The sequence below is a fragment of the Fulmarus glacialis genome, unplaced genomic scaffold (genome assembly GCF_000690835.1).
Source record: "Fulmarus glacialis isolate BGI_N327 unplaced genomic scaffold, ASM69083v1 scaffold39513, whole genome shotgun sequence".
Lineage (NCBI taxonomy): Eukaryota > Metazoa > Chordata > Aves > Procellariiformes > Procellariidae > Fulmarus > Fulmarus glacialis.
In genome coordinates this window covers 17,518-33,106 of record NW_009204319.1, presented here as the reverse complement: position 1 = coordinate 33,106, position 15,589 = coordinate 17,518, and the positions used below count along the sequence as shown (strand labels likewise).

At 39.0% G+C, this 15,589-nt stretch overlaps 1 protein-coding gene across 1 annotated transcript in view; it reads right to left on the bottom strand.

Moving 5' to 3' along the window:
* Window positions 1–15,589, bottom strand: part of KIAA0922 (KIAA0922 ortholog) — a gene marked incomplete at its 5' end in the record, with an annotated part of 34,831 nt that overhangs the window by 3,381 nt on the left and 15,861 nt on the right. The window contains 10 exons of the mRNA XM_009574948.1: window positions 1,203–1,323; window positions 2,661–2,746; window positions 3,827–3,905; window positions 4,983–5,168; window positions 6,064–6,221; window positions 7,751–7,875; window positions 9,183–9,337; window positions 11,709–12,325; window positions 12,884–13,033; window positions 14,605–14,790. Of these exons, the coding sequence (XP_009573243.1) occupies window positions 1,203–1,323; window positions 2,661–2,746; window positions 3,827–3,905; window positions 4,983–5,168; window positions 6,064–6,221; window positions 7,751–7,875; window positions 9,183–9,337; window positions 11,709–12,325; window positions 12,884–13,033; window positions 14,605–14,790 (1,863 nt within the window). The remainder of the gene's footprint in view (window positions 1–1,202; window positions 1,324–2,660; window positions 2,747–3,826; window positions 3,906–4,982; window positions 5,169–6,063; window positions 6,222–7,750; window positions 7,876–9,182; window positions 9,338–11,708; window positions 12,326–12,883; window positions 13,034–14,604; window positions 14,791–15,589) is intronic.

Sequence of the window (15,589 nt, the reverse complement as noted above, 5' to 3'; positions counted from 1 at the left end):
TTTCCCTACCACACGTGTTGAAGTCCTGTTAAATGATATGTTTCCTAAACTACATATTAATTTGTGGGGATTAGACTTGTTTTAATAGAAGTAATTTAAGAATTTCAAGACGACTTTTCAAAAGTAATTCTTAAAGGTACGTCAGAAGTGAAACAAGCCCTGTTATGCAGAGAGCTTGAAGAAGTCCAAGTCTGGACCCAGTCTGGACAAGATAAGCATATAAAAGGATTTCACATCAAGTTGTGCTAATTCAGCTTTACTGTTCAGGCAAGAAGTTATCATAAGTTATCATTACTACATATGAATAAATAATTACATGAATTTTTGCATATAAAGTCCAAATTGAGATGGGCATATGAAAGCAAAGTAATGTAACACAGAATCTGCCACAAATCACCATGTATTTCATCTGACTTAAGAGTCGGACAGACCGTTGGCAATTGCTCCCCATCTTTAGGGCTGCAGTCTGTTGACACAACAGTTAGAAGTCAGGTGAGCAGGCTGGTTGGGATCACAAGACCACCATTTGGGGATTTCTACGTTACCACTCTGTCATTTCGGATGACAGGATATGACCTGAAGAACTGGCTGTATTTCCCTGCTATGTGGTGGCAGAGTATTTCTTCTCACTAGTTTATGGTGCATCTTTCATTAGTAAAATTTGCAGTGTGGAGAGTCTGAAGCACCAGAATTACTCAAGTTCACTACTACAGGAAGATCAACCCAAATCTACACACAGCCTCAAACGGACCAATTTTTTTTGGTCTATTTGCCTTTATTTAACAATGTTTGTTCATGTCATTTAATATGAATACACACTGCATAACACACCCCATGATATACAGAGGCTATGTATTTAGCAAGAGGAAAACAAACCTAAAAGCCAGGCCCTCTGCCTGGCCATGCGAAAGAAGTGGAGAAAATTAAAAGCTTTCCAAAAGGTATTTAATTAAATTTGAAAGACGTTCTGGAATATCTACATATGAGCAGGAACACCAGTGAATTTGTTTTAGCAAAATTCATCATGATATACTAATGGAAGAGCATAAACAACTAGAACTAAGATCAAAGTGACAGCAAAAATTTTACTTTAGCTATCACCTGCCTTACAAATATTGTAAGATAAGCTCAAGTGTGGTCCTCTGCATCACAGAAACCTGAACAAAGCATTATCCATACTGTTTATATAAAACATAACTTGCCTGTTGTGGACAGAGGGGGTTTCTTGGATCATGCATGGTATATTATTCTCAAGGTTATAGTTTAAACTGTTTGTCAGGCAGACTGGCTGGGCAGGCCACAAGTCTCCTGTTGGGTAGAGACCTAAAAAGGGAAAAGGGAATGAAATGCAGAATAGGAAGGAGGCTCCACAAACTCTGAGTACCACAATGACACTTTATTCCCAGATCCACCATAAGGACTGTATGCTAGATAAAAAGTCCAGAGTTACTAACCAATCTATTTTTTCTGTGATGAATGTCAATCTTTAAACAAATCTCAAAATTTCTACGTATTAAATATATAAAAACACTTGAACCGAGAAGCTGAAATTCAACAAAGCATGGCAAGAAATTTTTACAGAGAGTCCTTATGTCATCAGCCTCCAGTGCCAAGGTGGCACTCTTCCTCACAACAGGACAGACGGCAGGGATACAATCCCCACCAGCCTCCCCCTCGCCCCCACCCATCAGTCAGTAACCATCTCTGAAGTCCAACCGCACAAATGCAGCGGGAAGAGGCTTGGGTTTTTAATAGACTAGAGCCATCCACAACCAAACAATACGTGAACTCGTTACGGCTGTATTTAGCCCCTAGGGCAGATACTCATTGTGCTGCTCTCTACGGACTGAGTGCCCTGACTGCCCACAGATAGTTGGTTCCTATCAACTCTGTGAGAACAGGGAGCCGGAAAAAGGAAAAAATCCAAATTAGCAGTCTCCGTAAGACAACGGTTGCAAAGTTAGCTCTATTTCATTATTTCACACGATAGATATTATGAATATTGCTACCGTGGAAAAAATTTAATCAGCATTTGTATCCTACCAGACACAGGTTAAACCTACAGCAGAAGAGACAGTCACGAGCAGGCAGTTCTGCTGCTCAAAGAACCATGTGTCCTAACCAGCTTTCAAACTCCACCTCACGATGTAGCCTGTTGCTTTTATGAATCCCACTCGACAAGTTAATATTACTTCCCTTTGAGATACAAACAATGAAAACTCAAGAGTTTTAACAGCCCAGCCCAACCCAACCTCATTCATTACTGCTTTCAAAGAGAGCAAGTCCTGACTGTAGAAAATGAGAAAAATGCTCGTATTTGATTTGATGCCGAGCTTCATTTTAACACAGCGACCAGTGCTCTTGATCTCCCAAACACATTACTTCTAGACATAAATCTGTGCAAAGCAAGAGGATGAAAAAACAAAGAATACCTAAAACGTGAGTTGAAAGGTAAATGCTGTCTTCACACAGAGAAGATGCAGCAAAAAGTATCAAGGTTATAAGCTTTCATTTGCTAACTTTGCTCTTAACTTGTTTAGAAGTAAGTCAAGTTCTAATAACATGTCTATCAAGTTGGTGTATACAAGTGTTATTAGCACTTGAAACAGACTGCTTGACAAAGTGTGCAAAACCCAGCTTCAGTTGTTAATATAACTTACCTTTATTTTTGTCAGAATCTGCAGCTATGTCAGTGAAATTGGGACATAAGGTTTCAGGATATTGGGGGATGCTGTTCATGTCTCTGCTGAATGAAAAGAAAATGTAATTTCTTAAGTCTAGGCACTGTTATGTTTCATGATCCAAAGTATTTCAACAGAAATATACAGAGATGCAAAAAATATTCTAATCAACATCATGGTTGCTATTGCTTTCCCACTTTCTTTCCTGATTTTTCTTATTTTGAATTACCCCTGTGCAATTTTTTTAACAGCTTTTTTCCCCCAATTAAAAGCCAGCTACTTATTACACATGCAAAATGAATAAAATTAATACATCTTAATTACCCCACTTTTATTATCCAAGTATCAACCTATTGCAAATCAATTCAACAGCTCTTCTCTAAAATTGGAAAACAAGCTATAGTCCATGAAGATGAGTAGGATCTCTCATAACGTTTCAGTGCTCCCAACAACTTTCAGGCAGCTTTACTTTTATGTGCATGAAGACACATAGGCACACATGAACATCAATTTCATATTCGTCAAATCCCATCGAACTAGTCAATGTGAGTGGAAAGGGAACATTTTCAGGCACCAGAATCCCAGAGGAAAAGGATTAAATTATTTCTGCTAGTGAAAACAGAGTCATGAATGAGAAGTGAAATGAGGACTTGTAGTAATAAAAATTGTAGACGCTATCTCTACTACAGTAAAGAGGTAGAAAAGGAATGTGTAGGAGGGGGAATCAATTTTCATGCTGTATATCCTAGGAGAACATTATTCCCATTAAAAGAATAACATCAACTTGAAAGTCTCACTCCCACCTTTTTTTTAAAAAACATTATTACTTTAATATAACTAAGTGCTAATGGAAATGTTGTAAGTTGCTAAGATCTGGAAGAAACGAGAGGGGAAAAACAATTTCCTTTTTTCCCCAATTTTATTTTACATTTGGAAGCATTTGTTTTATTTCCCCAGCATAATCCATTCTGCATATATCTTTTCACCTACTGAAGAAGATTCTTCTTCTTCCAACTAGAAAGTACAGTTAGACGATCACAAAAAATGACAAGACAATAGGTAGGTATAATTTATCAAAATGAGACAAGATTTCAAGTTGGTGGTGTTTCTTTCATGTCTTACAGGTATAGATTCAATTTTTTTACCTGGTATTGCAGATGTTATGAGACAGATTTAAAGTGATAGGAGTTTCAGATGGAAAATCATTTTGTGAAATATTCTCTCCTAAAGAAAAGAATGACTGTGAAAATCAAAGATCCTAAAAAAAGAAGTATGCACAGAATATACATACACACATATAAAGTCATCAACAGTGTCAACCAAGTTTTCTCTCAGACTGGTGTATCACTAACTGCATTTTTTCCAAAGCATGCTATCTACTTCCACGTAGTCGTTAAATGTATTTTATAAGTGATTATCACACCCTTGATGGAGAGGTTCCTTGTTACTACTAAATTAATTTTGAATTTGAAATTACTTACTTGCTTTTTTTTAAGAGGCATTACAATTTGAACAAACAGAAAAGTCATGCACACACAATTCATTATCTATTAGATCGCAGGTTCAGATACATCACATACTGTATCTTTTGGTAATGTGACGTTTTATACACACACGAACACACATGTAAGTACATGCACATTTTTAAATTATTCTGAACAGCTTTTTTCAGGTACTCAAAGCTGGTTTTACTTCTGTCACTTCAGCACTTTCTTTAAAATTTACTTCTAGTGCTACATCAACCTGGATAGTGATGGCGGTGACAGGGTTTAGGCTTTCAACTATTTTAATGATATTCAGGCATTCAAAAAACTGCAGTAATGAACCACAGTTCCCATTTCTCATATAGTCAAGTGGCTCAGGTCTCTTGGCTACCTATGCCTCGAATACCACCATCCAATCCCAGCATCCTCAGATCTGAACTGCTTTCACACATTCTTCATTTGTGCATTTTCTTAAATAACTCTTTTTTGAGAATAATGTGATGTAACATAAATTCGAAGGAAAAAATTGCTTTGACTAGTGACTCTCAGTTCTTCCATCTTTCCATGAAAACTAATTGTGCAGCTTCCTCAGTGCAGAGTCCAACACTTTCTCTGTAGCCTGACAGCTCATCTTTGTCCCCACAAAACTCCTGGTACTTTTTTTCAGGTAAGTTTAAATCTCTCCTTGTGTTTCTGAGAGGTGCTCTCACCTATAAAAGGCAAGTTACATGCCCCATGCCACAGTACCCCTTTCCACTCAGAAGGAAGGCTGAAAGTCTGCCCACTACAGTGCAGAGGCGATATTTGCAGAACTTACTGGATGGAAGAAAATGCCTGGCAGTAATCATGGGCTTTTTATCTCCGTCCGAACTGCTGGTACTGCTCCAGCTACCCCAGCTCCCACGACTGGCACGAACGCTTCCCGATGAACTTCCACAATCTGAGCTTGAATCAGAACAAAACTTCTCCAAACATTTCTTTTTGGACCGCTGATAAAAGCTTTCTAAAGAAGTTGCAAAAACAAAACAACACAAAACATTTAAGAAAGTCTTTCAGCTGAAGATTCAGTGAAAAGTCGTCTGAAACATGAATTTACATGGATTCTCTGAATTTCTTGACAATAAGATAGAAAATAATATTTACTGATAGCCTCAAGATAAATGTGCCAGCCCCTACCACGAGGAGCTTATGATCTACATGACATCCCCAGCGCAATGAATGCAAGTCAGGGTACAGTGCAGTTAAAGGCAATAGTTTGAAATAAGAAGCCCATACTGTTCTTTGAAATATATAGTTAATATTTTAAACATGAAACATATCCTGGCTGTAGGAACATGCATACTAAAAGCAACGATAAATCTTGCAAGTAATGAATGCCTAAGTGATTCTCCTTTCTTATTATCTCATCAGGGAGGCAAAAGGACAATCCTATAAACGTTGATACCTTCCTCAGCCCTCCTCTTCCCAAAAGCCAGGGAAAACAGCCGATTAAAATCGTGACGGAAAGGCAGGAAGCAGGTACCCAAGCTAGTGGTTTTTAAAAATGACCCGCCTATTCTAAAGGTGGCCTTCTCAATACAGCCGCTTCAGTTAATACCGGCTTTAATTTGAACACACAAGCAGACTGTCAGTCCGTCACCCAGGACTGATGGATTATGGCTTCAGACTGATTCATCTTCTGATTTGCACCACCAACCAACCCTGTGGAGAAAGCATGCGGAGCCCTTCAGAAGTGAGCAGGTACTATTTCAGGCACTGCATCGTGCCAGTCCTGCCGTCTTCACGTCAGGGTTTGAAAGGGAGAGAAGCACAAGTCTCTCAAAGAAGGAATACAGGCCTACTGCCACATAAAACACGTTACGTTTCTTCCCCCGTTTAAGACAATTAAGATTGCGTACCTGTTTCTCCCTGTACAGACAAGCTCCCAGCTTTTTGGTCTGCTTTACAATTTTCCCCGTTACCCTGAGGACACCAGGCTCTTATTCCAATATTCGCTCTCAGATCCGGCCTTTCAAATTCACTGCACATATGCTTCAATTCACTCTGCTCAGGGACCCTAATACAACCACACCCAAAGAAACATGTTTGCATTTTACACTTCAGCTGCATTTTGCCTTTTCAGGCATTCAACACTTCAATTTATACAGCTATCGAGGCAGGATGGGGGGCAAGGAATAGGTTTAGGAGTCTTATTCCCCAACTTTACAAAAACCTAAAAAATCTTTCCCAAAATGCAGTATCCCACCACACTAGACCACTTCTAAGAGGGAGAAGCAAAACAACATGTGTATGTTTAACTCCATTCTCTAATGCACTTGCAGAAGGATGTTATAGTGATAAGCACAGGCTAGCACTGTACGAAGATCTAGATACACAGAAAAACGTGCCCTACACCTATTTCACTGGCATAATTATAATTAAAATAAAATGATCGTCTGAAGTAATCTTAAGTTTTTGCCAGAAAAACTGAAATATCTGGATCCAATATTGTAATCAGAGCGTATTAAGGGGAAATGAGTAAAATCCAGCTGTCAAGTTTCTACAGGACGGAAATGGTTGCATCTTAACTCGGAAAGTAGCAACTGCTGAATCAGTTCAAGGAACAGACACCAAATTTCAGTATTTCACTTGATTTTTTTTATCCTTCCTACCTACAAAGATGCGCATCCTGCAAAGATTTACACATGTGCTGACTTCCCACACAATGAGTAGTAATTTGTTTATAAAGAGTTATAACAGCCCCTTCAGATTTACAATCTCCTTGTTAAGTCCACTGACCTCAATAGGACCACTTGCAATAAAAATTAATTCTGTGAAGGCTTTGTAGGATTGTGACCTTAATTCAAAGGGCTGGGGGAGGGGAAGGAGGAGGATTTTCTCCTCATAAGTGTTTCTATTCTAGCAGCAGTTTATAACTGGTATTTCTTAACAACAGCCCAAATAAATTTAAAAAATATGAAAAAAATAATTAAGATTAGTTTACAGCTGACTTTAGAAATGCATTTAAACAAGCCTCGGGGGGGGAGGGGAACCACCTAACTTACCAAGGTGCTCTCAATATTCTTTTGCTGCTCTAATCTTTTTAACCATTACGGCAAAAATGCAAGCCACTGTCTCTTTTCTACATATTTCTCTTCCTCTTTCAAAACTACTAGAAGACAACATTCCCTCAGTTACTCAATATAGCAGATGATTCTCCTGAAGGTGGAATCATTTCAACAATTTTGTTTTCCTTTTTTCACTGAAGAGAATACATGACTGGATTTTATCCATACAATACACAATGGAAAGGAAGCTAACCATCCAAACTTCAGAGACAGCAAATTCCAAACTGTAACAGAGAGTGACCACTGTTATGCAGAATGGGGTGTGTCTATATACACGCAGATTTACAAATGGAAAAATTTTTTTTTTTTTTGCTGGTGATACTTGGTACTGCACATTCTTAAAAATAAAGGCTCAGGCCAGGATTAAAGTGTGTTTATTTACATGGATAAAGCAATCCTGCCAAATGTACTATGCAAAACCTGCAGAAACATTACAGCAACTCTGGATTTCTTCATGATTTGGTGAGGCAATACATACCTTGTAGATATATTAATGTTCTTCTTCTTATTTTTTCTAGATGTTCTATTTCTATTCCAATTCATATTTGGTACATTTCCTTCCTTCTTCTCCTGAGGTTTCTTCTTCCTATACGCATCTTCTTGCTAAAGGTAAAAATATGAGCTGAGACAATACATACATTATAAAATGAAGTTACCTCAGTAAATAAAGTCCACTAGATTTTTCTAGCTAAATTTCTCTGGACAAAACGACCTGACCCAAATGCATAGTTACTTCATGATTTAGTGCCTTTCCACAGCATATCCTCTTTCCAGCACCATCAATTTGACCACCCTTTCCAAGACTCTGTCCTTCAAGACAACAACAGATGATGAGAGAGAAATTTTTGAATTCCCCATGTTAGCATTTTCCCCTCACAGCATCTAGCTCTGACTTCCAGGGAAATAAAAAAATAGGGGGAGAAAAAGGAAAGCAGTCAATAAAATTCCCAATGTGCTAAAAACAAAAAACATCTGCCAGATTTATGATCAGTTTGTGTGCAAGTTCAGCAGCAATAAATCCTCCCTTTCCTCAGCAGCTGGGGGGGGTGGGGGGAGGCATTCATTTGAATTACAACTGAGGAAATTATGGGGTAAGTTAACCAACAAATAATAGTCATTTTAAAAAATGCAAGAAATGAACTGAGCACCATCAGCCACACGCAGAAAGAAATTTGTAATAACAGTTCCCAAAACAAGACTAGACCCTGTCTTTTCTGATACATATTCCTCAAGCATGGTAAGCAGTTCCTCCTTACACCTTTTTGCCATGGGATTCCTATCCAGTAGACAGGACACAAACATAATCCAAATTCTTGGGTTTACTAATTACCTGATGGAAGTTCTTTAAGTGTTTTACGCTGCCTGCAATAAAAGTACAGTCTGCTGTTTATTGTGCTCAGAAACCAGGGGTGAAGAATGATCCTTCTCAGCAGCTTCACAATCTGTTAAGGGATTTCTGCCTGCTGTATTCTCAAATGCAAAGTTCTGATGCAAAGCCCTGTATTTGGAGATCAGGTCTGCTAACGAAGGCTGATATGCTCATCTAGGACACCTCCCTTCTGGAGAATGTTCCCGCATCATTACTGTGGCTGACAGCTGGCATTAGATTCCAGTATGTTTGTGCCTGCTCTGACAATAACAAAGACTATCTCTGGTTGTGATACGGCCAATATCTCAATACAAGGGCTGTTTTAATTTTTACTCAAACTGTTCATCATTCTATAAAGCGGCATTAATATGCAATAGATGTGGGAGAGCATGCCTGCATACTTCCTCATTCATCTGATTTACAGTGTTTTAGATCTTTGACTGTACGTAATAGCCCCTACATACACATACATACCTATATGTATAAATAAAGAGCAAAAAGATATTTTAAATTTGAAAAGCGGAAAGATCACAATACAAACCTCAGAAGAAGTAATCTCCTCTTTTGCGCAGCACGGAGTCTCTTCCTTAGGTCCTTTATTAATCTTTTTCTCCATGGAAGGCTTTAGGTTGATCTGCTTTTTTAAAGTCTCACAGTTTTCTGTTTCATTCCTGAGAGGCACTTGCTGGCTATTCCCTACAATTAAACAGTTACATCAGTTTGCTTGGGAAGAGAATGGGCTCCCAATCATAACCACAGTATCTTCTAACTTTCTTTAAAAACAGACTTGTGCTGCTTTCCAAAATACTAGGAGACTAACCTCTAGGCTGATGATGCTGAAAATTTCAAAATCAGAAGCTAATGCTGTATAAAAATTCTTATAGCAGTTGCAAAAAGTAGCTCTGTATTGATTCATGCTCATGGGCACACCACTCCTAGCACATGCATAAATTACCCAAGTCCTGCTTATCTCATCTGAATTTGAGCTATTTGGGTCCCAGCCATGGGTCTGTAAGGTAGAACTTGAAGCCAGAGAACACTGGGCTAAAAAACAAACAGGAAAAACCCTGCAAGCTGGGTGCGGAGGAGACTTTTCAAAAATGAGTAGCTCAAAATAAGGACAGCCTTTACGTCTCTGAAGTGCCCTCTGCATTCACTATGAAGACAAAGGGAAGTCATCCTGTCTTCAGGATGGGTTCCATGTTAGAAGTTCATTTTCTTGAGAGGCTTGGGAGGAAGAAGAATTATTCTTGTGTAAAAAAAGCCAAGAGATGAAGAAAATGAGAGGAAGCCCGCCTCAACAACTAGCTGAGTTGCCCAGGCGAGTCACAGTCCTCCGCCTGGGCCCTGCCAATGCTGGACAGGACAGAATTAACTTCAGCACTGATCAGTTCCAGGTATCTCAGATATCTGAAATACATCCACAGTGATCTGCTAGTGAGACTCTCAGCTGCTCTGCATGAGAAATGCCGTTGCTTATCGCATTGAACTGGTCTTCTCAAATGGGAAAGGCACACCCAAACGTTTTTACAGTTTCCTATCTACCAACCAACTACAACATCTTAGCTCTGAGCCAGCCACCCTCTCCCCTCTGGAGCAGGCAGTGACAATGACTGCAAAAGGAGCCCATGTGAATGGAACACCGGGGGAGACACCAGGCAAGGGAGGCTGACAGAGCTCTAAAAAACGCTCCATGGATCTCCAGCGTACAAACACGCGAGTACTGAGGTCTTGAAGACTCCCTGTTAGCACAAAAACAGGTCTGTAACTATAATCAAGATACAAACACTGCAACATGGTACTTTTTAGACTTTGTTTATCCTACCAAACTTCTTGAAACACAGAAATACTCACACCCCTGCCAGTGCAGAAAACCACAACTGCTAATAGACAACGCGGCAGATTACCTGTAGTGCTTTAACACCAAATACAAGTAACTGTCAGTATTCCTGAAACACTCTCTCAAGGTGGAAGTTTTGCCAATGAAAGTAAGTCCAGTATCTCCCAATTGGTTTATGTATAACCATCATTTCCACAGCCCGTACTCAAAGTTACTATCCTGTGCATGTAAATACAGTTAAGACATAATTACTGGGTTTTTTTTTCCCCCAGCTGATTTCCTAATTCAAAGCAAAGAACACAACACACTGCAGTTCAGAAGCACATGAAGACTTTCAAAGCACTTTATAAGTATGAGTGAAATTATCCTGCCTCCACCTGAGACAGCACACGTGTACCCATTGTGTCTCACAGGTAACGACACAACAGGAAGCAACCAGCCCAGGGTAACAACGACACGCTACAGCAGGGTCTGAAACCTCTCTGTGATGGCTCACTCGCTAAGTAAACTCTGCCACAGCTACAGCAAATGCCAGTCTTCAGCATTCAACTACTTTGCCGAGTGCCTAAGTAAAGCCAAGCTTCCAGAGGACACATTCTCCTATCCTGCTCTCGATTTCCCCGAGTACTCTTGGGCTGCTCTTAAAATTTTGAGTTGCGAAGCTAAGAGGTAAGACTTTCCAGGCAGCTTAGTTCCACAATTAAAAAAACACAAGATAAAAAATACAGCTATGCAGTTAGTAAGAAAAATGTTGATCTGCAGATTCCTACAAAATATAATTTCACAACACTCTGATGTCAGCTTTCGTTATTTTAAGTGGTTTTATCAAAGGAGTTCTGAATATCCAGTACCGAACGTGCTTGCTTGGTGACTCTAAAAATCAGGCATCAGATTTTCAGTGGACCTGAAAATCGCAAACTGGGATGTTTCTTAATATTTGACGAGGGCAGTTGGTGTTTTATAAAGCAGATCTATGACATCAATTATTTTAACCATTAAAATGCTACAGCACAAGCTTGAAATCTGTAAACCAAGGCAAATCTATGATTGATGAAACAACTTTTAATGCAAGCTATTTCCTTAGGAATGTAAACAGATAAATCATAGTGAACACATGAGAAATACACATCTCCCTGTCCCACAAAAAAGACAAAACCTTGATCACAGTGAACTCAACAGAAGATTTCTCCCAATAATTTTGACTGACAGAAATTGAAAAAAAATTACCACTATTTTTCCTAGAAATTTCTTGCAGTTCCGGCTGTTGCTGAGGTGAATTTCTGGACAAGTGACTTTCAGGTAGCTTCTTGGACATCTTCACAGGACAGAACTCCTGTTCTTTGAGCTCAACTAGATTTTCTGAAGTTTTAAGGTTAGTTTCCTTAGGAAACATACATGTTTGAAGATCTTCCTTCAGATCACACTCTGAAGAAGTATTTTTAATGAGAACTGTATTTTTCAGTGCACTTTCTTCTTTACCCAGAAAGTTTTCTGGAAGAGTTAAATTCTTGTTAACATTTATGCCATTTGCATATTTTAGAGTTACCCAGTTCTCACTGACAACATCAGTGCAAATGTCCTCTTTTGGTGCTGAGATTTGGTTCTCCGCAATCTGATTTTGTTTCTCATCAGTAGTTGCAATGGCACTGCCAGCTGCTGTGTTTGGTTTCTGCTTACTGTAGTAAACTGAACATTTGTGTTTCTTCTGAGAGTGGCTGTAGGTGGCAGGACTTCTCTTTGCTGCATTCTGACTTCGGCTGGAAGAAGCGCCTACAGACAGGAAGCCCTTCCCTTTACCTTTATCCGAGGAACTATAGGAATCCATAAATGTCTTGCAGCTTCCCCTGGAGAAAAAATAAATTATTTGAGGTTTGTTTTTATCTACGAAGCTATCACGAATTGTTTTATGGGATATTTTTGTAAGAAAAGAAAGGGGGGCATATTCACAGGCCGTGAAACTGCATTAGGTCTTCAATTTACCATACCAGCTAAGCATCAGGAGTTGAGCAAAACTCTAAGTATGTGCTCAAACTTCAAACACACTTACACGCTTCAGTGAATAAGTGCCTAACTGACCACCCAAGAGGGTCAGATTTGAAAACCGTTAATGCATTTTCCATTCTTTCCATGGCTGCCGCACATAGTGTATCCTTTATGTCGTCACACAATTTTTACCCTATGTACTACTGACAATATAAAAGATTAATAAACCATTGAGTTCTTCCATTTCTCTTTTGTAGAAATGAATATACACCACAACACTGAAAGCTCTCTGAAAGAGATTGCCATGTCCTCTAAACCAGACCACAGCAATATCAAAATACAAACAGACAAAAAGCATCACTCCACAATAAACAGGGTAAAAAACTAGGCAATTCAAAAGAAGAAAAAAGTATTTTTACTTGTAGGAATCAGAGCTGATTACGTCAACAGAGTTGCTGTTCTGCTGCGGTGAAGAACTAGGATTTGGCCTCTGTCTTGATTTCATGAACTCTGCTAGAATATACTGGGCTTGCTGGAAGGCTATCAGAATCACTCCGAGCAGGGACAAACTGCCAAAGAAAACAACAGACACTGTTGTCTACAATTTTCAGGAGTATTCAGCGAAAGAGTTAAAAAGCTTCCAACAAGATGCACTTTTCAAATACTGTGTTAGTAAAGTCTAAGTAAGAAGACAGATGACAAAACTCAAAACACAGTTTAAAATAAATAACAGTTGTAACGGTCTTTTCTTTTCCTTTTTGCCTTACAGCCCTTGCTAGTTATTCTCTCAATAAAATAACTCAGTCATGAGCTTTACAAAGAAAAAAATCTAATAAAGAAAAAATCCATTCTAAAAAAACTAATACTTGATTTGAAGATCAGTTAGAAGTAAGTCTCACTACAACACAATGGCAATATATCATAGTATGATACCTATCAGTCTTCTGAGTACCTTCTATTAATTCATGATAGTTATGTCATTATTTTGATATTTATTTAATACTGTCTCTTTCTTTTCCTAGAGAAAATGCTGGCATAAAATGCGCTACAAATGCCACTGTACTTCTGAACTAAAACTGAAGTTGCAAAATACCATCTCTTTCTCTCTGGTGTATTAATTGCACCAAATATAAATGAATCAGGACAAAAATCGTTGTAATTCATCAAACCACCTTCTCAATCATTCAGCAGGAAAACAGAATGAGAAATTCCTGATTTTTCAGATCCCTGTAGTCTCCTTCTGTTGCATCTAGAACCATGTACCACGGTCATTATCGTTGCTTCATTTGTGCTCTGTTTTCAGTGTCAAAACAACAATGCAAACAGAACCACAGCGTGCATCAGGATCTCAGTTAGGTATGCACCGGCACATGTACGTATCACCATGACATTCACATTCACTGCTTGTTAGTACTGATTGTAGGAATTCAGGGTTGGTGTGATGAAAGCACTGGACATCATCTGTGACAAACACAACATTCAGTTCACACTACACAGTGTGAAAGGTTAGTAAAGGAAGACAAAAAAAGAATATGCGTAGGAACAGAACCCTTAATTGTTGTACAAAGCTACAGTCCTCTTAAAAGCAGTTTACCATGTGCAAGCAATGAGTCAGTTAACACAAGCCAAATCGTCTTTCTGGGGTAGCCTGTTTAGCAGTGTGCCTAGCAAAAGCTAACAATAAACACGAATATTTTTCAACAAGTGAAAGGAGGAAAGAAGCAGAAGGAAAAGGTCCTCACTTGGTTGTCTGAAACTTTATAAAAATTCATGTTAGTTTTCCAGAAATACTTAAAGATAATTTACCAGTCTGCTTGATTATATTTATGACATTCAGATACTGATATGTTACATGTGCGTCTCTACTGCAGGGGGAGTAAGTCTTCTAGCAAGGGGGGTATCCAAGCCCTTTTTCTTTGCAGCCTTAACATGGAAGTTTATCAGGAGGAGCAGCAAGAAATGCCAGCTACTGCATCACACCTAAGCTGTCACAGCCAGCTGGCAGGACTCTCGGGAGACAGATGCAGCACAGATTTAGGCCCTATCACCACTAAAAATCTAACACAGGCCAAAAGTGCTTGCTGATCTTTCACTGGCGGGTCCCTTTCAAACTGGTGCAGGGGGGCCCTGAAAGCATTACCTTACAAAGAGGACAGTGAGCCTCCAGAAAGACTCTTCCCAGCTGGGTCCTGGCACCACATCTGCACACAGTGGTAACAGATGGTGAGGAAGAGTCACGTTGAGCGTGAAGTGGAACTCCAAATCAGCAGCAGTCACCAGCGTAAGTTCCCGGATTACCCACGAAGATGTAAAGTCAGGAGTGAATCTGTCAGGCAAGTAGATGGAGCTGGTGTTATTTTTCCATTGTATGGCCGAATTTCATTTTCTGAAGTCACACTGATACCAAAAAATATAAAATAACTTCTGATTTAATAATATGAAAAAAAGACAATGAAATAAGTGACCACTGTCTGCTTATACTATACAGATGGCATCAGCACCTAACAGAGGTAAGACTTTGAGGTCATCGTCAATCAGTAAAATATGTGTTTTTATTGTGACTCTTCACAATTCTCTCATTACTGTGACTCGTTTTCCTTTTCTCAAGGAGGTGCACATGATCAATTCATGTTAACCAAAAAACTCTTTACCAAAAGCACAGTTGTCAAGCGTACAGGCAGCATTACGTTGGAAAGGGCCAGGTACTAGGGTAAGTCTAGAACAAGGCTGGAAAGATAGGGAAAGCAGAAGAAAACATCAGATTTATCTCTTCTCCCACTTATTTCCCTGACCCATACCATTATTCTATTTGACTGCCATAGGTACTGTTAGAAGGTATGACTTGCCCTTCCAAACAGTAGAGGCGATACTCGCTGTATACGAAATGGCAGTTACTGCAATACAGTAATATTAGCTCTACTTATGTTTAACTCATGACTTGCACTCAACAGGATTTTAAAAAGAATCAGTTTTAGATCGACTATGTGCAACATTAGGAAAAGATGACTAGATTGTGGTCAGGCTACTTGGAACAAACTAGAGAAAAACAAACAATGAAAAAAAAGCCAGTGCCAAAGCATTTCTGACTCGTTTGTGACAAGTTTTTTGCTTTAATTTATTACTTC